We start from the raw sequence: 25,762 nt of genomic DNA on the forward strand, positions 1-25,762 counted from the left end.
AGATGTCATAGCACAAATGACCAAGTCGTCACAGTTACAATATTATATAGTTCTCTATTAAACCACAGGTCACAATTAGCATTTTCTATTTAAAGAAACTAATGGAATATAGCCTTCCAGAATGATCGTGGATTTTACAAAAACAAACCATAACCTGTCAAATTTACTTAGGAAATTCCCAGAAACTGACTCAAATAAACACATTTCATAATTATATTAATATTGATCCTGATACTAAACACATACACAGAGAGAATAATTTAGCTGTGTATTAGTTGTTGACATAAAATTAAATAAAATGTCAATCAGATCAAGCAAAAACCAACTCAGTTCTGGACAAGCTCAAGCCCTGTAAACAATGTTATATTACAATAGCATCTAGATAATTAAGAAAATATTAAAACTAACAAATAAACAATTAAATTTAATGCACATGACACTAGGAAGGACTCGTAACAACATTCTGAAATACATAAATAAAATCGGAAAAAGGAGACACATATAAAGTAAGTTTGCATGAAATTATAATACATTAATAAATAAATAAATAAATAAATAAATAAATAAGAACAAAATAAATCAATAAATCAAAAGAAATCATGAAGGACGTGATCAGTCATCCAAATATACATCAGTCAAAAATAGTAATACATTATTTTCCCAACCTTGAAGACAGAGGCAAATTTGGTAAGACCAATATTCGTCAACTAACAACGACATGAAAAAGCCGAAATAAAACAAAATAGTACACGGTCCCGAGCCACAACATACAAATAGTCTGCAAAACAGCTACGACTATTACACAGTAGCAGGGGCGCATCTAAAAAGGAATATTATTAGTAACAGAATATAATTAAAAAACCAGCAAACGTCAGTTAACTAATGAAAGCTACGTTAACAAATATCACAATAATAAATATTAAAAAGAAACATAATAGAAGAAGACAAACAGATCAATCAGGTTACGGTGTATCACGGTAACTAAAACCCTACACAAGGAATCAAGATGGTGAAAAGGAGGGGTCACAAAGAAGATAAGGATATAAGACTAAACGAATGCAAAGGAAAAGCAAGGCGAACAGAGGATATACATAGATTAAGAAAAAAAAAAGAACTACACTTCAAGCAGGATAAAAGGAACAGCACCAGAAATAACGAAGGAACAATAAAATAATGAGAAGCGAATGGAACTAATGAGCACATGATACCGAAAATGCGGCACAAAGAAGTGAGAAAAGAAGTACAAGATAGAAGACCACCATGTCAGAGCCTTGAGTGGACTCTGGGAAAGGAAACGAAGAAGTGAAAAACAAATGCCACCCCAACAAATAAAATAAAAGCCTCAGATTCACAGATTCACAGAAATGAAATGATGTCGCCGATGAAGAAATTTATACTCGAACATACTCCTCCCCTCGCCTCCATGAAAAACAGGGTATATATATATATATATATATATATATATATATATATATATATATATATATATATATATATATATATATATATATATATATATATATATATATATATATATATATAATAATAATAATAATAAGGAAAAAATGAAGACAATAAGCTTTGAAAATTCAATAAATACAATAAATACTTTATTTTCCTAGAATATCAAGTGAAATGTGAGAAATTAGAACTTAGTGTCTAACGAATCTAATCCAAATATAGTACAAAATTTTAAAATTAGAAGTCCTACTAATAAAAGGTCATAAATAAAACAGTTCGAATCCCGATGAAATCCAAAATTGATGACGATGACGTCTGTTGTAGCCTGCGAAATTCTCCAGTATAAACAGTTTCGTTGAATCACACAAAATAATTGTACAGTTTTTTAATTTTATATAAATTTCGACAAAAATCATTGTCCAAGAATTACTTTAAAGCACTAGTATTTCAAGTAAAAGTAATCACTTGAAATCCAATAATTTGAAGAAAATAACATCTCAGCCCAAACTGGTTACAACAACACAACTTAACGTGTCAAAAGTTTAAAACACACTAACTACTTCTATACAAAATAGTAGGGAAACAATAAAAAATAATTATTTACTAGAACGGCCACTCTTCCCGAATCTAGGTCAAAAATAAGGTTCACTGTTTCTATTGTTATATCAGTCACGTCAAACAGAATTGAACTGAATTTCTGGCAAATGTCAAATCCAGTAAACCAAATTACTTTACAATAGCATGTAATGTAATAAAAAAAAAATTCAAACTAACTAACAAACAATACAATTATATATATTTTAGACGGACCAGTACCTCTCTTGGCGCTGATCATTATGAGGTTGGTTAGGACTAGTCTGCCTGGTTTCAGCATAATATGACTGGATGGGACATGATGCTACATTTCTGTGCATTCTCATCCAGTGCTAGACATTACTATAAACTGATATACTGCAGACATAATAGCGATATGACTGAAATATTGTCATAGCTACGTTAATAATCCAAATCCGAAAAACACATTCAGAATACGTACTGTATTCATCGTACCATGGAACATCATATACATGCATAAGTAATACAGTCATAAAAGTAACATCTATGACAACAATTTAGAATAACAAAATGATAAGATAAACAAATCTCCTAATTTTAAAATAGATATTTAAAGACTTTTTGACATATATGCATCAAAACTTTAAAATTTGACGTTATGCTATCAATGTGTATAGCATAATCATTTGAGACAGATACGTGCATTGGATGAGAGCTGAACCAAGTAATGTGCAAAATGTGTTCGTAAATTTTGTTAAACCGACTTAGGGAGCTATGCGGATGTTGAAAATTAACTGGGGCTCTTATTTGGAATATTACGTGCTAAACGATGATTTCTTTCTAACAGAAACCTTACAAAAATGACGAGACTCATGTTCACTTTAACATAAGAATAATTTGAAATCGTTCAGCAAATTGAACGCGAGCATCCTATATACATCGAGCGCAAGCTTGAATGATCAACAATAACAACCCCACAGCCACAGTCCCAACACATGTTATGGAGAACATGGGATGTACTCTTTGAAAGTTTTCTGTACATAAATCAAACGATCAAAGAATGATACACTTGAATCTGCAAGACAATGCTTCAAATGTTTGAATCAATATATCCATACTTCCAACAAGTATAAGATCTTCCACAAAATATTCATTAGAAGACACAAAAGAATCAGATAATTATTTCAAGCATTCAGAAAACATAATGTTAACTAAGATATCATGACTAGGTGCAACCCGGTATAACTAATATATTAATTTTATTCTCTGGCATTTTTTAAAAAGTGTTATTAACAGCGGAAACATGTATAATCTATACTTTAGGCAACAATATACTTCTTAAAATTTAAAAAAAAGCCTATTAAAATGAAACAACGGATATGTGCATCCGACATGAAAATGACACCACAGTCTTTGTCAATGTCAATCGGCAAATCTGAAACGTCGTTTACGTGGTAAATAAATATTATGTGTCTCACATTGTTCATATGTATGAAGAGATACATATATGAAAACCTAATAGACAATATAAACGTTTTTCATCGAGATACCTCCGCCTTCACCAAATGTACTGTCTGTACATCAACATCGCAAACATTATTATGACAATAATAACCAAGGTTATTTTGACATCGGTAACCAGACTCAGCAAGGCAGCCATGCCAACACTAGCAGAGACCACAAGGATAAACTTGTTATCCAGCTCCCACCCGCTTCTAGTATCCATGACATTGTGTCGAGTAAGAGCGAATTCGTTTGCGAAAGCAAGCATCTTGTGTAGAGCCATCAGTGCCAAGTTGTCGATTTTGTCGTTCAAAAGTTCCTCGTCCTCGTAGTTTTTGATGGGCATGACATTGTTTTGAGATATGCCTAGCATCTGGGATACCTTTTCCACTGCCATTTTAATTTCCGTGCACTCATATACTCTAGCAATGTTGTAGTCAACTTCTTTGACCATTTCGTCAACCCTTGTCAACAGGACAACACGGGGGATACCTGTCAAATATATATATATATATATATATATATATATATATATATATATATATATATATATATATATATATATATATATATATATATATATATATATATATAGCATCATAATAACGTCTTTCAAATGCTACTGACAGAGAAGCACGTTCATGGCAACAACTCTCAGCGTCCTAATATCGTTTCTAATCAGGGAATGATTAGCCAATTTCAAACATTCTGTACAAATCAGTACATGAAACGGCAGAATTTTATATCAAGCTGAATCGCTCAAGATAGCTTCTGGTCATATTTATCACATGTCCAGTTTACTTGATCGCATGATCCGTTCGTGGTTACTGACAAGGGCATCCATCACAATATTATTGCAAATATGATGGTAAAATGCTGTCCTACGATTCAGTTACAGGTTTACAGCAATTATAATGTCTTAAGTCTATACCTACATAAATAGAGCATTTTGAAGTGAACCGCATATACAGTGGTACAATCATTGCCCATTATCTATAGCTCAAATAAGCCAGTTAGGTACAAATGAGGCGGTGAGTCAAGAAAGGGAACCAAACATGTAAAAAATAAATAACTTTTTATAAACAACTCACAGATTCGAAGAGATATTTTGCAAAATTTAAACTCAGGGCAGCTAACAGGGAAGTTAAAAATAACCTTTTGAAGAAAGAATCTTAATCTTTATTGAAACTATTTAATAGAGAATACAGTAACAAATTACCCATATCCCAATAACCCCTGTTGGTACTTTAGATAGGAACAATCTCTGACACACTAGGGCAGAAAACAAAAAACAAATTACAATATTATAGATTTTTAGGAACTAAAGTTCAGATAGGCATCCGTTGGGTCCAATACCGCCGATGCTACCATTATATCCGATGGCTCAGCAGGCTGTTTCAATGAAATAATCACGACTCTTCAAGATTGAGGGACATGATTGACGTTAAAATAGGATCGAAACATTGGTTTGAATGTGACACATTTAAAATATACTCATGACAAAAGAGATAAATGGGGGTCTTGAAATCTTAAAACGGCTGCAATCCCATTTAGTTCAAGATCAAAACTAACACTTGAATCCAACAAATATTTCAAATTAAAGAATAGTAAAAACATTATTAAATTCTTTATTATTTCAAATATAAAGAAAAAATATGAATCAGAAGTGTCATAAATGTTTATGGTTTTTTGGACAATACAAGTACTAATAAAATAAAATAATGAATAAACAGAAGATAAATGTTTGTTTTTAAAAAGGTAAAAGCAAACCAGGCAAATTGGTGGATTGTGTCAAAACAATGCATGCATTTCTAATGGTTCTCGGACTAATGTTTCCCCAACATTGTCAGTGTATCGATTTATATCTGATCAGTGATCGTCTTGTGCATTCGATAACGAGTGGACCGAACTGCAACTTTGCGATAATCAGAACTCAAACTTTGACACCAGAATATAAACGAAAAGTTAAATAGGGTACACAGTTGTATTTAAACAAGGTTTAAAAGAAACGAACTGTAAAAAGAACACCTGCTTTCTTATTATTTATACGACAGAGCTTAATTAAAATTATAATAATACGAAATGGACATTTCTGAGAAACCTATATCAAATGCTTCGTTATGTTATTAAACCATGTAGATTAAATACATAATATACTTTCATCCTAAACATCGCTTTCGCAGACAGATACAGCTATTTTATCAGAACACGTTCCATAGGTATAACTATGCTAGTAAAACAAGCAACTGTGCTAATTGTTAAGTACCAACTACAACTCTATCTATAATATCATAATATTGATGTGAGATAATAATATTAAGATAGCTTGTAATAATTTGCACTACTGTAATTTTTTTCAATTTTTTGTTTTTTGATATTGTATAAATTTCGATTCATCATGGCCTTTAAAGTAAGAGAGTGCATCGCGTGTAGTAGTAAAACTTGCGTCAAATACTGTTCAACAAATATGTATTGTACCCTTTTTGTTAATTCTCGAAAGTAGATGATTGAGTTTATCCCACACGGATTGAGGAATACGTTTCAACATACTTCCATCAAACACAAATACCACGCAGTGAACCATTTCCTTCAGCCCTGGTTGGTGTATAAATCCAGAGTAATCGGGAGTGATGGGCGATGAAGGATTGAACTGTTTTAAAATTAGAGAAAGAAAATGATCATTTATCATTTTCAGCATACAACAATACGGACCTTTTATGATCATAGCATAAAGCGTCTAGTTTTACAACAAACCAAAAGCATACAAAACTTTAATATATATATAAATATATATATATATATATATATATATATATATATATATATATATATATATATATATATATATATCACTGTATTAAGTAGGCAATGGGTATATCCTTGGACAGACTCTGTTAGAAGCATTAGTAATAAGTTTAGTAAATTGTTTGCTGTTTGTTTTTGACATTCTTTCATGAAACACTTAACAAGTAACTTCTGGAACCTAAATTCTAGAGTTTGCACAAACTTTTTCTGCTACTTAAATCTTTTTTAAACTGCATTATCATCTGCTTCTGACTATTTGTCAATTCTTTACTTTGAAGCTGCGAGTTTTGTGCATTTCTGCTGATGGCGGTAAAAATGTAATATTTCAGACTACACTAAACAGGCTCATTCGGCATATACAAATGTCTATTCTACTGACTACTAACTTTGACCTGGTACGAAACACACACACACACACACACACACACACACATATATATATATATATATATATATATATATATATATATATATATATATATATATATATATATATATATATATATATATATATATATATATATATATATATATATATATATATATATAGTAAGATAGATTATTCCTGCATTCAATAACTACCCTCATATGAAACATTGACACCAACCTCGTACCCGTCAGGGATATTTCCATCCACAAGGTAAACCATCTCTGTCGCATCAGGACCAAACCTTTCTTCTATGCCACATGTATCGCAGAGACAAAATTTAAGCCCTTTCCCTGTTCTTCCAGACCGAAACTGGAATTGTCGATACTGAAAGGGTTTAAAGGTTTATAATCTCTGTACTAACGTACATAAATTATTACTTACTTCCATATGATATGTTTCTGTTTGTTATAACTGTATTAATGTTTTGCTGTGTTAATCTGTTCAACAATAAATGATTTATCCACCAACATCAAATGCAATGTTTTATCAGGTTTGCTTCATGAATTATGCTGTAGATTAAGAAGCTCAAGGGGAAAAACACATACAGCTGAATGCACTAAATTGTATGCTTACACTATAAAACAGAGGTATATTGATTAATTTACAGCAAAGAGACTGATACTATCAATCTTTTCCAGTGACTAACACGTTAGGATTCAAAGTTCTTGCTTAAATACAGATATGAACATCCATTGCTTGAATTGACAGAAATGTTTCTTTTTAAAAGAAAACGTTATGGAAAATGAAACAGTCGTGTTAAACACTATATACGACAGAGGACATCAACATAAAAGAGAATGTTAAACTATCAATTATAATGTTTACAGTGCAATGCTGTTATTAGTAACACTAATATCCTTCATTATTTCCATATGCCCTATCGTAAAGAAGTGGCATGTATCATTCAATTTGACAAATATATTCAAGTTTAAAAGTAATTCTTGAACAAGGAAGAAAATTATGACAAAAGTAGGTAGATATTGTTTTCCGTTTGGGGGTATACAATATTTTGAAGATATAATATTTAGCGATAAAGTTTTAAGCTGATGACCAAATAGTATCAGAAACGAAAAGTTTTTAAATATTATAGAGAAGTATCGTTCATATAGGAAATGAACGAATAGTACTTAACATGGATAGGCCATGCACGGTGACGACCATACGAGAGACTAATGACAACGGCGATGCTATGAAAGTATGAAGGGAAAAAATGGAAGACCAAATCTGACCTGAGAAAGGTTGGTGAGGAAAGTGATGAACGAAATGGGCTGTAAACTGTTGTAAGAGGTTCTAAACGAAGCCATTGAAAAACAAAAGTATTGCCCTAGTTTGAAGGAGACCTAGAAAAATAAAATAATGATTTGTTTGAAACTATCAATAACCTGATGCAATTAAGTTCATTTCTGTTACAGATTTTGTTCCGAATTTACTTGTCATTCAGCATTGATACATGTGTTCAAATTTTGCACTAGGGTTTACTCCACCAGCATATACTGCCTGGCTATCAACATCTGAACAATAATCAGTTCAGTCCAGATATATGGCTAAATACAGTAACAACATATTCTTGCTTTAAATTAATGACATATGCTAGTGGAATATTTACACGCACAATTGCATTCAAAGGATAGATATTCATGTTATTTCACAAGACGACCAAATGTATAAGTGTCAGGTTTGTGCTAAACGCAGACATTGTATAATATTCGGCTTTCAATGATTAAACTGGTCATTGGCTATGTTTCACTGTGTATCATAAGAAGTTGCAAACAAATTGTTTTTGTGTTGTTTTATTGTGTTATGCTTTTTAATAATGGTACACCATTCTATACCAATGTTGGGGAAATTATTGTACCTCTTTTGTGACGCCGCTTGGTGTACTACCACTCACACTGCGACGGGTAATTCGGTCAGCAAAGATTGAACTAATGGTATTGCAGAAGCTAGACTTCCCCGCTTGTACTGGCCCGATCATAAGAATCCTTGCCTGAGAGAGCTTCGTGACCGGCGGTGGACTGTAGTTTTCTATTTTGTCTAATAATGTTATCCTGTTCTGTAAGTAAGTAATCAAATTCTACTTTTTAGAGAAAGTTCGTGGTCACACCTAAAGGTAATGCCTTCATTCAGCGATATCATGAGTATTCCTCGCAAAATTAAACACATATTGCTTATTATGTCTCTTTTTCTAGGATACTATAATCGGTGTGTTCCCTGACATTAGAAGAAGCATTTTTCTGAAATGGGTCATATATATTTTGAATTTTGTTTTACGAAGAGCAAACAACACCAAGAAACAAAACAAACAAAAATCATACTGTTCATTATCCCTCTCAGGAGTTCAAACTTTTATTATATGTGCCATTATTACAAAGACGGAAAATGTAATCTTGGCAGCAGTAAAATGTTTCCAAACCTGTCATTTTAAAATTGCAAATATAAAAACAAATATTGCGATCGAGTTGACAATCATGGCAGACCTGTTCTATGTATTTCAGAACATGATTCCTTTATGGTATTATTAGTTTATTGGTAAGTAGGAGTCCTGATGAAATGTGAACAAAAACTACAATTAGTGTAAGAACTTGAGAAAGTAAATAATGTAAATCCGTCTATTGAAATCTACCTCACGTGTGAAAGGTTGCGATTCTCTCCAAGGTACAAAAGAAAGCAATGATTCTTTCTTAGTTAAAAAGTCCCTTGCAAATCCAAGGATCTGATTGAGTGCACCAAGTGCTAGGATGTTGACTTTCTCGTTCATATATATCTCATTCTCGTAGTTTTTGATTGGCCAGATATTTTGTCGTGGCAGACCAATCGTATCGGACATCTTCTCCACTGCCTTTTTGACCTCCTTACTTTCAAAGACTCTAGTTAAATCTTCATCCACAGTCACAGAAAGTTTATCAATCTTTGTCAGGACAACAGCTTTGGGGATTTCTATTAAACAATGTGCAAACTTTAAAAGAAGCAAAATATTTACTTTCTCATTTTGATCTAGCGTTTATCTACTTCTCTTTATAATGCACTTTTTTTGAAACTTTCAAACTTTAAACCATTTGAAAATAAATACACATACCATGATCTATAAGGAATATTGTTCTTGATTTACAAATAATAATACTAAAATATAACTTTGTTCTGTAACAAGAGCTCCCATGTTGAGGGGTGAATTAAATTTAAATATTTGTCGATTTATGAAGTGGTGGAATAATATTATAGGTCTTGTTGCACGATAAAATACAATTTGAACCAATTACATTGATAAAACTGTATTGTCTTAATTTTTTATCAGATACATTCTTTACAACATTAAATAAATAACTCAAAGGCAAACGTTTATTTTACTGAGTCTATTGAATTGTACAACTACATGCACAAACACAAAATAGCTACATACCTCTTTTGTTAAGTTGATTTTGAAGTTTATTGATTTTTGTCCAGACTGACTGGGGAACAAGTTCCACCGTATTTGCATCAAACACAAATACCACACAGTGAATCTGATCTTTGATGCATGGACGCTTAATGAATCCGGGAATCTTGGGATCGATCGGAGATGAAGGATTGAACTAAGAGATAAGGAATGGTATAAATCGAACATGTTTTTACGAATACCTGCCGATATCAATTACAAATACCTATTTACATTAAGTAATTTTGCCGTGTCTTTTCATGACGACTTAAACGGGTAAATATTCTGTGGAGAAGTGCAAATATTCACCTCATCACGCTACAAAGTAAACCCCCAAAGCAGTATTTGAAATGTTCATGCCACGATGTTACAAGAATATAAAACTGGTTAGACTTGTATGCGGAAGTACAAATGTTTTCATGCTTTAATGTTATAAAAAATAAATTGGTCATGTAGAGACGATATACTACCTCCATTTTACGCATGGATGGTACTTTTACTTGTAAATACAGCTACTAAATGTACTTGGTAATCTTTATCTGTTACAGAAACGCTGCATGATATTAGATTAGGATTTGTTTTACTTCAAATACTTCTAGCATATAGGCCTTATCAGTTTGCATTTGTGTTGACAAATTTACATGATATGTAGAATTGGATATTTATTTAGACAAAAATAAGATATTGTAAGTTTTTCTCATATCACATTTATGACAAGTATTTAAGTACTACATTTATTTATGCATGCCATTCAAAGACCTGTCAGGTTATTTTGAAAATGAGACTTGTTTTTTTTTTTTTGTAACGGTAATGTGAATTTAATAAAATTAAATGTGAAACACTGATCTCAGAAATCATTTATTTATAAATCAAAAAGAAATTTCTACACTAACAAACCTTGTGGCTTCAATTGGATTGTTTCTTGTGGAATTTTCAAACGTCGTATATCATTTATCCTAGATAACAAAACTTTAATAATAAATCCTTTTAATGAAACATAACTCGTACACGTTAAAAGCAGCAATGACCACATTAATAGTAAAAAAGAACAACAACATATTTACATTTTATATTCTCAGAAGTCTGCGTACAAGGCAGACTAATACGAAATATATTAAGGACATTAGAGAAACTAATGCAACCTGTCTACCCTGCATTACTGAAGCATACCTGGTAACCGTCTGGAACATTCCCATCCAAAAGGTAAAGCAGATCAGTCAAACTTGGGCCTTTTGTCTCTTCTATGCCACAGGTGTCACAGAGACGAAAGTTTAACGCTTCTCCAGTCCTACCAGACTGAACCTTGTATTGTCGATACTACATAAAGAAAATGGGCATGGAACTTAGTTGGATTACGATACATTTCGACTGGCTTTAAATACACAATACAATGTGAGTGTTTGATCCTTAAGCCAGATCGTACTTTTGGAGTAGATGTTTCTTGCTTTTAATTACGTTTATTCTATAAGATATGTGGTTTAGGAAAAAGGACACAAGAAGCAATCAATACAACTAGAGCAAACTCAATAATTTCGACGCAAGTAAAACCAAGATATATTCATAAATGTTTGTACCTTATCGCACTAAACAGAAACATCTGAATATCAAAGAACCATGAAATCAAAGGACTATCAAAACCATTCAAAATTCCCATCTCTAAGGCAACACATAACTTAACAAGAAATTAATGATTAACTATTTTGTTGTATGGGTTATCTAATGTTACTGCAAATGTTAATATTCGCTTTAAGTTTATCTATTCTAAGTATGTAATATATACGTATAACGGTTTACAAAATTAATTATTATTCAAAAGTTATATTTTCCCACCCAATTAATAATTGCAATATGAATTCAAAACAAGATGATAATCATCATTTTAATTATTGAGTGCCTACACTATTCATTTTGGTGTATGTGCCATTGTCCAATATCTGTAAAGATCATGACTTTACGATTCCATGCTTGTAACATGTAATATATATATATATATATATATATATATATATATATATATATATATATATATATATATATATATATATATATATATATATATATATATATATATATATATATATATATATATATATATATATCCATTTATCCCCCTGAATCGAATACGACATATTTTATAACAATTTCACCAGGAAATAACAAAACAGAATCCCCCTTTTCGCAATTTCAATCACCATTAAGTTAAGTCCAACGAATGAATCTCTTACAGCATATGACACGTTGGAAGACTCGCTTTAGCACCGTACCTACATAAGATACACAAATTGTAGCAGAGATCATAAAGATAAAAATAAAAAAATTCAAGTTTTTCGATGGCCAGAATGGCCTTTATCCGTCAAGATATTATAGTGTCCTGAAGGTGCGCTGGAACCTAATGAAAAATCGGAAACATTTTCACTCAAAACAGATCCTGATGGGTGCTAATTACTAGCAAAATCTCTTTCTTACAATAACCTCACATAATTGTATTCAGCTGATAATGCAAACGAAGTGCTGAGATTATTCAAAAGTTTTAAAAATTTCTTTTCACCAAGTCACATTATGCTATATTTAATAGAATGACAACACTAATTCATTTATGTCTTATAGAGATCGGCACTAGAACCTGAGAAGTTTGAATATGTTTCACAAGGCTTCTAAATGTTGCGACATATTTTACTTATTTGGTTCTTGTTCACAGTTATATCTTTAATGTTAAAATATCGGGTTAATATTTCTGCTTTTATAATAAGTGTATCAGGACAGACATAATACCATCCAACACAGACAAATCTAATTAGACCGTCTCTTATGGCAATCGTTGATACCTATTATGAATTTCCCAAAATAATACATTTCAATTAGGTTAAATATTAAACCCAAACGTGTAAATAATGCAATCTCTATTGGTGAAATATACTGCAATGGGTATCATAGCTGTCCTAATGTTTAAATTTACGAAGTCAACTTTAAATTAATGATATCAACTTTACCACAGTTGTAAGACTGCTAGCAGCGCTACCAGTGTTACTCTGATTGGTGATCCGATCATTGAAAATGGAGTTTATGGTGTTAAAGAAACTGGACTTCCCTGCTCCAACTGGCCCGATCATCAGAATCCTTGCTTCAAAGACTTCTAATGAAGGCGATGGACTGAAACTCTCTATTCTAGCCATCAGATTTGCTCGAGCCTATATACCAAGGGACAAATAGTTAATCTGCGATTTATGATTTGTTGTTGAATCCATATTCTAGTTTCGCTATGTGGAATTAATAAATGAACCAGCGCAGAGATTCAAAACAAATTAGCAAATGTTTCCAGAACACACGTTATTCGTGACAACTTGTAATTTTAGCAATGCTTTAGTTGTTGCTATTCAAATCGTGAATGTTAAAAAACGTACATACTTCCAGTTATTTTTAACATAGTATCCAATTACAGCCTCACATTCCCAACAAATTAGAATGTGTAATCATTTGTGTCTTGCTTAATTATAAATTGCTAAATTATACCCTGATATTATTTTTAAGTATATGCCTTTAAATGTAAGACTTCACTAATTTGGTTTCTTATTTATTTAGTTCATTCTAGGACAATTTGATGAAATCCCTTTCGATAGTAATATATTCAGATCCACCAGTATTATCCCACCTATGCTATGCACTAACTGAAACAGTCAATGAACAACATCAGTTTAGTTTACGTTGTGTTTTCTTTAGATAGTTACATTTCAAAAACATAAATGGAATACTTTTTGCAAGTGACCATTCCTGAACCAACCGATACATTCATATTTCGGCCTCCGAAAAAGTCTAGAATTTAACTCAATGCAAATTTTATTTACTCTTTTGACTTTAAAAAGCTGCTTTATGTTTAAATGCAAATAACATTCGTAATTTCAAACCCACTCTGAACATTCAGCGAAAATTGCTTAACGATGATGTGGATAGTACAGTAGGATGCAATAACAGCTAATAGATGTAGACTTTCTACTTATGTTAAAGACATCTAATTGCTAGGAAAGTCAATGCAGAGTTTTTCAAATGAATTATTTTTGTGTTTTGTTGATCGTGATGGCTCCAATGCAGTGTTGACCTATACAAAATATTAAATATCTGAAGTCTTCAATATTTGTACATGCCGTACTCTTATTTATTCGAAATCGCTACCAAACCATTTTACCCCAACTATTATTTTAAGGAGGAAAGAAAATGTTTTAAGTCTCATGGCACTTTACCAGTTTAACTGACAGTCGGATCAGTCTATTGCATTTGATTCAGACGCAAATTATCAGATGTTATATGACATATGAGACATTCGCGAGAATGGCTGATAATTAATATCAAGAATTTTTAATGAGGCGCTTTGTGAACCCAATATTGATTTTAATCTTTTAGGTATAAATATTTCATGCATTTCTATGATACCATGCATATATATGCCGACCGGATGTGTAAGAAGTAGATTCAAATATCTTGTCTTTAATTCTTGAATCTGTACAACATTCGGGAAAGTGAAAACTTATAAATAAATAAAACATAGTCAGAATTAAATATGTCGCCAAGAACAAAGGAAAACAAAAAGTCAGGATCCATTTACGTTTCATTACCTCATGAGTAAATAATGATTCCCTCCAAGGATCAATGTGAAATGATGCTTCTTTCTTTATCAAAAAGTCGTTTGCAAATCCAAGTATCTGATCAAGAGCCAGAAGTACCAGGCTGTCGACCTTTTCGTTCAGACACACCTCAGTCTCATAGTTTTTGATGGGCCAGACATTATTTTGTGGCACGCCAAGTGTTCCAGATACATTTTCTACTGCCTTTTTGACCTTCGGACATTGAAAGACTTTGGACACGTCCTGATTAACAGCGTTAGACAGTGTGTCGATCTTTGTTAAGACGATAACCTTTGGAATTTCTGCAATTATGTTTGATATCATTTACTTCATCCCGTAACTCTCTATCTTTATACATATATATATATATATATATATATATATATATATATATATATATATATATATATATATATATATATATATATATATATACCACATACTTATTAATATCTGTTTATGTATAAAAAAAAATTCTCGTGTATTTAAATGTTCCTTTTTTACCATTCTTTGTTATCATTTATATGAAGAACAAGTAATGTATTTCAAAGCAGTTAATTTGATGACAAATATTTGGTTCAATCACATTTTTATATTAACAGAGATCGAATGTACAGTATTTTCAACGTCCTAACATTTGTATACGCTTGTTCCAATATAATGTCTAAAAGCATTTACATAAACATACTATTTGAGATCTAATCGACATCAAATTCTTCGTTAGAAACATATATATATATATATATATATATATATATATATATATATATATATATATATATATATATATATATATATATATATATATATATATATATATATATATAGATATATATAGATATATATATATATATATATATATATATATATATATATATATATATATATATATATATATATATATATATATATATATATATATATAATATTTTAAAGTTATCGCTATTATAACGCAACGAAAAATGTATGTTTACCTTTTCTGTTGAGTCCAGTTTGAAACTGGTTGAGCTTGTTCCAAATTGTTTTGGAAACAACTTGCACCGTGCTTGCATCAAGTACGAATACAACACAGTGGATCTGATCTTTCAGTCTTGGGTGGCTTATGAATCCACGGATGTCTCGATTGACAGGTGATAAAAAGTTGAACTATTGATTACGAAATGTAGAATATGAATGGAAATTGTGTGTAACTGAAGGTGAAGGATGCATCATTGAATATATGTAGTAAGTACCAATACTCATTCTTTATCACTCTTAGACGTTATTTGTGTCTCTAAAAGTCCCTAAATATTCTAGAAGTAAAGAGTGTCATAACACTGAATACGACTAACATTTCATTTTTTTTTTCATCTATATAAGTAGTAAATAGGGGCGATCTAGGGACAATGGGACTTACCATTCAAAACAGGGTCCCGGCACTCTGGGGACTATGTAAATTTAACATGGGAAATATTGTCGCGGCACTCTAGGGACAAGGGGAATTTAACATGTGAATAGAGTGTGGGTCTGTCTAGGGACAAGGGGAATGGAACATGCAACTATAGTTTGGGTCTGTCTAGGGACAAGGGGAATTTAACATGGAATTTTTTTTAAAAAAATAAAAAAATAAAAAAGGGTAGGCAATTGAAAGTCAATCTCTTTTCGAGAAATGTGGGTGGCCCTGAAAAGGGCCTTTGGGTTTCTTCTTCTTCTTCTCCTTCTTCTTCTTCTTCTTCTTCTTCTTCTAACTCCTCCACTTCTTTATCCATCCCCTTATTTTTTCCATGATTCCTTTCTTCTTCTTCTTCTTTTCATTTCCGGTATCCAGTCCGGGTGACCCATGGCTCGGAACTTCTGTTGGATTTTTATCCAGTTAGCGTTCAGTTTCTCTAGTTCTTCCTTTTTCTTTCTATTTTCTTCTTCTTTTCTATCTTTTGCCCACCTGTCCTTTATTTTCTCCACTTCTTCATCTATCACCTTTCTCATCTTTTCTTCCCTTTTTTCAATCTTTCAACACTCCTTTTGACAAAGGGCCTCTCTGACCTTTTTTCTATCTCTTCCAAGAACCTTCTTAGTTCTTCTACCTTCTCCAGGGCCTCTTTTAATGTCCCCACTCTGACATAAGGGGGATTTATTAGCCCTCTCAGTCTCTTCACTTCTTCTTCAATTAATCCTTCTATCATCTCCCTGGCTAATTTTAGTTCGTTCACGTAGTGCACACTGGTTCTTAACCTCCAATCTCTTTCAATCTTTCCAACTCCATATTCACCATCCACCATCCAAAAATAAACATGCCTTAAATCACTGAACAGTGGGGACACTTCCATCTTCTTTTTTTTATTCCTTAGAATGGTGCGAACGACGAATACTGTGGGTTCTTATAGTGAAAGCGAGGACGTGATGGAAAACATCCAACTAAAACAAAATTGATCTTACCTAGATTATTACTTAAAACGCGCGTACGTGAAGGAAAACATCCCCTACTTTTCTCATTTCATATCATCTACTATTCACATACTCTAACCAACAATAAACTAACCCAAAATCTACCATCCACACACCCAAATCATTAAAATCAAATCCCAGTAATCTACTATCCACACTAACCTATGCTAGCGATTATTAACACACAATCATATACATAAACTTATACACTCACACTAGCAAAAAGAGTCAGTGTTTATATTTACACTACTCTACATTCACACATTGGCAAATCGATTACTATTTCTTTTCTAGAGTATTGGGTAGCCCTGAAAAGGGCTGTTTGTTTTTGAACTCCAGTGACACCTGGTTAATGATGGCACTTTCCAGGCCCGGCACCACACACACCTCTTCTTCCCCAATTTCCTTTTACCTTTTTTCTTGGGAGTGCAGAGGTGGGATAAGTGGCTTCAGAATCCCAATTTTCTGTCTCTGGGATTCTGAAATTTCCTCTCGCCTTTTCCTCCTCTTCTTTTTTTCTTCTTTCCTCCTCCTCTTTCATCCTTCCCTCTTCGACAATGGTCTCCGCGGCCAGTTCATTTAGTATGTGCCTGGCATATTCCAGGTGCATCTGGAATTCTAGAAGCTTTACAATTCTGGTATTCATTGTCTTGTTAACGAATGAACAGGGTAGCTAGACTTCCGAGTGATTTTTAATTTATACTGAAAGCGCGGACGTGATGGAAAACATCCCCCTAAAACAAAATTGATCGTACCTAGATCATAACCAAACAACGCGCGGACCTAAAAGAAACATTCACTCACTTTTTTATACTGCCCATCACTATTCTAAAAAATTTTATTAAACAAATAATATACTATTCACATACGCAAAGCAATCCAATCAAACCCAAAACCCACACCTCAAACAGCAAAAAACATGATCTTAATCTACTATCCACACAAACGTACGTAAGCACTTACAAACACACACAATCATATACACAAACACATACACTCACACTATAAAAAAGAGTGTTTATATTCACACTACTCTACATACACATATTGGCAAATCGATTGTTATTTCTTTTCTAGAGTATTGGATAGCCCTGAAAAGGGCTGTGTTTTTTGTTTGCTATGGCAATCTTTTAGTTTCTAAGAATGCGATGTCCTCTGAGGATAGACTTTCTGACGATAGGTCTGCTTCTTCGGAAAGAGAAGAAGAATTCTTTGGTGTCGATACGACAATCGACAAAGCTTCTGTCAGGTTCAGGTTGCTGCTGCTGCTGTTGTTGTTGCTGTTGCTGCTGTCTCTGAAGTCTGTACTTCTCTGTCCAGTCTTCTTTCTCCCTGTTCACTTCTTCTCTGAAGAGCTCTTCTATCAGGTCTTCAGTGACTTTTAACATTCTCACATTCTCTATCTCTTCTGGCTTCGGTATCAGACTGTGTCTGACCCTATGCAAATTCACGTAGGCTTCGTTTAGCTTAGCTAGTTTGGAGCACATCTTCGTAGGAGGATGAGTCGACAATGGATGGTTAGACTGGAAACTACCCCGGTTCTTAAAGTCAAATCGCGGACGTGAAGGAAAACATCCCTCTACGGTTTTCGAGCCGCAACGTTCAATGAGTGTCATGAGAGGGATAGAGAGAAGTCAAAGAGCATGAATCAACATTCTTATAGCCAAACAAAAGACAAAGCATTTTTTTTCAAAACACAACATATTTTATTCAAAATCACTTAACACTAACCAACAACTCTAACATTTTTAACAATAATCCAACAATATAACATCATACATTTTTTTTTCAAATCACAAACATTGTTTTCAATTTACACATTATTTTGGACAGGGCTGACAACGTTGTGAATGAAATTGTGATTTCCACTGTTGGAAGTCATTAGGCCATTGATGGACACTACGTTTCCTAGCTTGAAACAAAAGATAAGCATAATGGTCACAAAACCATTGATCTACTTTCACATCGTTTCTTGAAGAAGAACGAGGATCAAAATGAGTCACTAAATGTTCTAAGGAATAGCCCAGGCTGCGATGATGCAGAAAATACACACAGTATTGTCCACACACCAAGGAATCTGTGCCTTGTAATTTCACATTATTGAATCCGGTGGTCTGAGCATTTCTTCTCATAAAGTCAATGATATCGTCTTCCAAAGGGGTAATCCGTACGAATCGAAATATTCCACACATCCTTCTTGAGGAAAGTAGACGGCTACCCAGTGGGTTCCTGGGAGATGACTGTCGTCCGTGTTGATCACATAAGCTAGATGGTCTTGAGGTTTGCGATGAGGGAGTTCATCTTTAGCACAGACGACAGGATTCCAAGAAGCCGTATACGAACTGTGGTTCAAAAGGTAATAAAGTTCCCAGGTATCCATGTTTTTATCTTCTTCACAGGTAATGATAAGTCATCAATTCGATCCTGACCTTTTGCTTGAAAATGTCTGACAAGTAAAAGGCGTTTGGCTCCGACTTCTTATTCTGGTCAAAGAGAGATTAGATGCGACGGCGCTCCAGAGACGTTAATGGAGGAGAAGAATGTTTATCCAAGCCTTTATACCACTCGTTCAACACGAATTCTATCTCGATGACACACCAAGCTTTGTCCAGATATTCGTCCAATTTTTCTTCTTGGCTCAACATCAGACATTTGTCGTGTTGAATTTGACTGGGATGATCGTTGTGACATACATAGCACTCTTCCTTGATCAATTCTTTCATTACATCTGTCAGGAATGTAGCAAAACAGGAGACTAAATGGGCTGTTCTGGCCATCTTGACTTCATCATGATAACTTCTTCGTCTTCGGATTCTTCTTCTTCTTCTTCTTCCATGGTCTCCTCACATTTCATGTCCAAAGTTTCTTCACTAGGTAAAGAGGGATAACAGTCTTCCATAGCTTCTAATAATCTAGAATGACTTCTCTCAAACTGTTGATTTCTATGGTATTATCGAATTCGGCATACAGGAGGACGTTCACCGTCTCTGTTAGATTTGTAGTAAACTGAATTTCCACACGAATCTGGCCGGATTTTATAGGGTGGAAATGTCCTTCGTCGCTGCCTTAGTCTGGAGTGAAATCGAAAGCCCACAAAGCATAGCCTCCTACGTAATCCTCGTACGAAATACCGTGACTGGTGTTGGTTCCTAACTGTCCGGTGGCTTCGTATAGGGACAAGTACGATCTCAAGTAATTCTTCTTGTCAAAGTTAGGTTCGAAAGGTCGGGTACACAAGGTATTGCCATCGCGACTGATTTCGATCTTGGACACGTCAAAGTGTTTAAAGTGGAAAGGATTTTTAACCAAAGATCCGTTGAAAGCATCATTCTCGACGATACCAAGGATCAAACGTTTGGGTAACTGTCCTTGGAACAGATGATCTTCGATCATGGATCGCAGCCCCGTAGGAATGGTGAAGGTTTTCACTTCCACGCGTCGTATGGGATACGTGGCTGTCGTTCTGCTCAACGTCTGACTGATGTCGTTACCCACTTTAGGTAACACTTCCACGCGTCGTACGTAGAGCCTGGCTTCCTCGATGACAGTTTTTCAAGCACTAGTACCTATCAAATGGAAAGCGGCACTACTACGATTCAGTCTCAGGCGGAGATTCACTCCGTTCAGCAAATACTTTTCTTGTAACCACATGTCCAAATGCAAACGATCCATCAGTTCTAAACTATCTCCACTTTTGATTCTGTCTCTTTGTTCTACAAATCCCGCATTGTGTTCTTTGGTTGTATTAAATTCGAATTCTTCAAACTGGCCTGCATCGTCAGCTTCCCATACCACACAGGCATTGAGATGAGTGTTCTTGGCGTCTATTCCGTACGTCAAGAGATTTTCCAGGTACGCTCGATAAGGGTAAGTATCCATGCTGCTACTGACTAGTTTGTTATTCAAGTACAAGTCCACTCCACTGAACAAGGAATGCATGAAATTGTTGACGGGAGCTATTACCTCATCACCATCTTGGGGCGTATTATCCTCATCGACAACTTTGACTTTCAGGTACAAGTAACTGCTATTCAGATCGATGTAATCTTCGGGCTGTCCTTTGATTTCAAACTCGATGGGAGCTGAGGCTGTCAAAGATGAGACGGGGTGAAATTCCACGCACTGGGATTCTTGCATGGTCATCATGGTGGGTGGCATGGCAAACAGATCCAGTTCCGACTTGGAACAAGCGCAAGACTCTCGGTGCATCATTTTTTGTTCTTTCTCAATAATCGAAAACGTCTAGGTCTCGAACGGTTTTTCTTTTCTTTGCCTTTCTAGAAGTGTGAAGTCTGGTGAAAGGGTGTTTTCTTCGTCGTCTCTTTCTACCTTGTCCTTGCTGAATGCCTGACTCGGTAGCTTGCAGGGCATTTATAGGTGTTTCTCGTCGGCCCAAAAGGTCTTTGCCCGTTTGCAAGAAGACATTTTTGCCTGCCCTCAAGAAAGCTTCTTTGGGGTTTTGTTTGTCGATGATAACATTTTGGAGAAATTCTTTACCGTGTGTCAGTGCTGCATCTTTCAAGGCGTGCATTCCGCGTGTCACCATCGGTTTCAACACGGGGCCCACCGAACGAAAGGCTGATTTTAACATATCTCCTAAACCGTGTCCTCGCTGTCGAGCAACCCCTCGGTACACTGGATACATGACTTACGAATCGTGAGAGAACCGTTTTCGAAAATGGAGTTTCACCGTGACTTTTCCTTTGGTGAATGGAATATTTTGTCCCAAATCTCCTTTTATAGCAATGTTGACCGTGTCCAAATACGACTTGCTGACCGGCAAGTAGTGAGGATGTACAAATTCGCGGTGGACGTGGTAAGTGTTTCCACCTTCCTCGTCAGCGACCGTGGCAGAATCCACTTTGAAAGGAATGACACGCAGTAACGGTACGGAGGTGTGTCCCACCACGTTATACTCCACCACATCGGAGTACACAAACATCAAATTCAGTCCTTGGTTCAGTTCTACCGGGGCACGAAAAAACTTGCTAAAAGAATCGTTGTCGTAAATAACTGCTGATTCGCCTTTTTGTTGTTCTACTTTCTTCCTCAGTTCCATGTCTCCGCCCAACATGTCAAATAATTCAGGACAAAATCAAATGGACACGATTTTACTCCCGTCAAATTTCATCAAGAAGCGACGAGCTGCTTTGTGGTATTCCATAGTGACACTTTTTTTGACACTTTCCAAAGCTTTCAGAAACACGACATTAAACCTGGAGGCAATGGTGCTCACCAAATGTTGACCAATAAAATAATAGACTGGGAGAATGAACAAGTGATAGGTGGTCCACTTTTGATTTTTTGTGCTAGGGGTTTTCTTGTCATATTTGACATGGGTATCCAAGTACTGTTGCAATGAATCGTCATGAACTTCCACCGGAAAAAAATTTTGATTGGGAAGGACATTGAGGACTTGGGTTGGGTGAATGATTTCTACTAAAGCCACTTCCCAGTGGGCTTCGTGATCTAATGGGATGGCCTGAGGTAATTTGGCCGTGTAACAGCACAACGTGTTGTTGGGAAATACCTCCATGGAACTGTCACTGGGTAAGGTTAAGTAAAATTGGTTTTGGTGACTCATAATTCCAGAGTTCAGTGGCTGTCCGAGGGGTTACTGGACGTCAGAGGCGTGTCTCCGCCCAAAATAGGGTTGTTGTTGTTGGATTGGTGACTGGCACTGGCACTGGACACAAGGTTCCCGTTGTTCCCGTTCGAGGTGAATTTCAGGGAGGGATTGGGAAGCAGGTAACCGATGCAGCTGCTCAATAAAATGGTCCACAATTGTTTCTCTTCTTGTTGCAAACTCAAATTGGCAATGGCTGCCCCGATGACACAATACACCCGAAGATTTGGCAGAAAAAGACGATTTGCGTTTTAGGCACACGTTCTCCGCACCACACCCACAAAGGTTGTTTTTGTAAATCTTGCAGAGAAGAACTGGGTGAAGGAGTGGTCGACGTAGCTGCGTCTGTGTGAAAGGGCATAATGGTCACTTCTTTTTATAGTCGATGACTTGCGAAGCGTCGATCCAAGAATCAAAACTGGGTGGATATCCTTTCCAACGTACTTTGACGTCTTTGACACGTCGTTTGCCCACTTTACGGGTTCTGCGTTCGTGAATGCTTTCGATGTCGTACACGTCGTCTTCTTTTTTGGTGACACGTTGTAACTCGGGCAAATAAAACGTACCGAACAGGTGCTCAAACACCAGCACTTCGTTGTCGGGAGTCACTTCTTGCGGGGCACGTCCAATGCTTCGATGGTAAGATTGGTTGTACGCTTGCACCAGGTGCGGTAAGATGTCGATGTACTTCAGAGTGTGGTGATGCGTAAAATATTTCCACATGCGTTCTTTCAAAGTGCGTTGAAAACGTTCCACGATGCTAGCTCTGGTTTCGGGATTCTCGGTGGTAAAAAAAATGAATGTCACGTTTCCTTAATTCTTTTTGGAAAGCTTGGTTCAGAAATTCGGTACCTTTGTCCGTTTGCCATCGAAGAGGGTGACGACCGCTTTGTTTCAGCACTCGTTGCAGGGCTCGCACTAATTCGTTGCTGAATTTGGAAGTCAAGGGCACGACCCAGGCAAATTTGGAAAAGACGTCGATGACACAAAACAAAGGTTTGTAACCACGATTGTAGCTGGCCAAATGAGAGACATCGGCTAAATCGGCTTGCCATTGATGATCGATGCCTTCCACTCGGGTGCGACTTCAGGCAAACTTGCGTCGAATGGGTTTGTGTAAAGTGTAGGTAGCTTGTTCTTGTAACCATCGTTGCACTTGAGGTAAATGGAGACTTTTCAGTCGAATTTTGGCAGCACGATACAATTTTTGAACTCCTGCGTAACCTGCAGGATGGGAGGGATCGTAGTAAATGCTAGCAAAGACTTTTTCCATTTTTTGTGTTTGTTTGTGTGTTAATAAGTCACCCACTCTTCGGTGATGCTACTTTGGGTGGGTCGAAAGAGTGGTTTAGAAACGGATTTACGTGTCCGATGGGCTACGGGAGTAGAAGTCGAAGGTAGTGGTGATGGAGGTGGCAATGGAATGGCTTTGGTCTTCTTTTCTTTTTTCACTTGTGGTTTCCCTTCTTTCTTTTTCACTTCTGTCGAAGGAGGAGTGGACATCATCTTTTCAACCCAAGCTTTCATTTCTTCTCGTTGAGGTGTGGGGGACGGGGTCAACAAGGATGCTGCAATCTTACTCGAAATGGGAGCTGCTGACGGTGTTTGAAACACTTCTCGCATCTCTTCTTCCTCAGGTCTTCGTGGGGTAGCATCTCTGGTGACCCCTGGGGATGGTAGTAGTGGTGGTGGTGGTAGTGATGATGGTGCTGGACTTTTCATCAAGTCTTAAAATCTTTCAGAGTGGGTAGAGCTGTTTCGTCTAAAGCTTTCTGGTGAAAGAGTTGCAATCGTTGCAAGAGTTGACCGTACTTTTGCGATTTTTCTGTTTCGGACAAATCTTGGCGATCCATCAAGGACTGCAATTCGTGTTGTAACTGAGACATCTCGCTCAAATGGGGATTAGGAGGTAAATGCGGGGTGCGTTGTTCTTGCCAACGATGGTATTCCATCCATCGTTTGTAAGGCACTAAAGCTAGTTTTCGTCCTTCCATGGGGTTGTCAGGGGTCGATTCTGAGATCTTGGGACTTCCAAGGGCCTTTTTATCTTGCTCCCACCAGTCCTCCCAACATGGTTCCCAAGACTCCTTTCAGTAAGGGGCCTAATAAGAGGGGTAAAATACCTCCACGTTGGACCAACATCTTCTTCTTTTGACGAATGGGAATTTTCTTTTGAACCATTTGGCGAAGAACGTGACGATGTTTGCCTAAGCATTGTTTCTGGTGCTTGGACAAAGGGATCGTGCCTTTCAAGACGTTCAAACAACATTCGCACACGGTATCGATGACCTCTTTGGAGGCTGATTGAATGAGTTTTTTCGTAGGGGTGGAGAAGCTTTGGACAGGACAGATAACATGTCCCCAAGTTTGACTAAACGAGGAGGCAGTCCTTTCCTTTTCTTTCCTTGGGGTTGTTTAGAAGAGGGATGTTTTCTGGAGGGTGACATCTCTGAGTCTTCAGCACCAAAAACACTGATACCCCGACTTGGTCACAGGACTGGAACGCGTCGCCACTGATTGTCTTTACGGCGTATCAACTTCAGGACAGGCATGACACGTCGTGCAGGGGTACGCAACGGACTAAATCGAGCCAGTTCTTGCTTGGACAAATCCAGTAAACTTTGTAACATGCCCGATCTTTCTTGGACTTTGATTTTGGGAGAAGGTACTTTGTGAGCAGCAGCCACTGCCACTAAATTGGAGGGTCCTGCCACTGGGGAAGTTCTTGGGGTCATCAACGGAGAAGTTCTTGGTGTGATCAACGTCTCCAAGTACTCTTCAGTTCTTGGTGTCATCAACGGAGAAGTGGATGAACGTGAGGCTGCCGGAGACGCAGTCATCACCGTGGCAGATCGTGGTTTGAGAGTGTGAGGTTGCGTCCTGGCCGAAGTGCCTCTCTTGCGACTAGTTTTTTTGTGGACTTTTCTTTT

At 35.8% G+C, this 25,762-nt stretch overlaps 1 protein-coding gene across 2 annotated transcripts in view; it reads right to left on the minus strand.

Moving 5' to 3' along the window:
* Positions 1 to 1,594: 1,594 nt before the first annotated feature.
* The window catches only part of LOC149774456 (uncharacterized), a 45,391-nt gene continuing 21,223 nt past the window's right edge, over positions 1,595 to 25,762 (minus strand). The window contains exons 8-17 of one of the 2 annotated variants that reach the window (XM_089945310.1): positions 15,757 to 15,928; positions 14,774 to 15,084; positions 13,157 to 13,354; positions 11,337 to 11,483; positions 10,152 to 10,323; positions 9,378 to 9,691; positions 8,610 to 8,807; positions 6,932 to 7,078; positions 5,998 to 6,169; positions 1,595 to 4,011 (exon numbers count right to left, since the gene is read on the minus strand). In XM_089945310.1, the coding sequence (XP_089801436.1) occupies positions 3,575 to 4,011; positions 5,998 to 6,169; positions 6,932 to 7,078; positions 8,610 to 8,807; positions 9,378 to 9,691; positions 10,152 to 10,323; positions 11,337 to 11,483; positions 13,157 to 13,354; positions 14,774 to 15,084; positions 15,757 to 15,928 (2,268 nt within the window). In that variant the 3' untranslated portion in view covers positions 1,595 to 3,574. The remainder of the gene's footprint in view (positions 4,012 to 5,997; positions 6,170 to 6,931; positions 7,079 to 8,609; positions 8,808 to 9,377; positions 9,692 to 10,151; positions 10,324 to 11,336; positions 11,484 to 13,156; positions 13,355 to 14,773; positions 15,085 to 15,756; positions 15,929 to 25,762) is intronic. The other variant, XM_089945311.1, reaches the window with a different exon arrangement.

Source organism: Sinohyriopsis cumingii, unplaced genomic scaffold (genome assembly GCF_028554795.1).
Source record: "Sinohyriopsis cumingii isolate HCF-2022 unplaced genomic scaffold, ASM2855479v2 utg000229l, whole genome shotgun sequence".
Taxonomy (NCBI): domain Eukaryota; kingdom Metazoa; phylum Mollusca; class Bivalvia; order Unionida; family Unionidae; genus Sinohyriopsis; species Sinohyriopsis cumingii.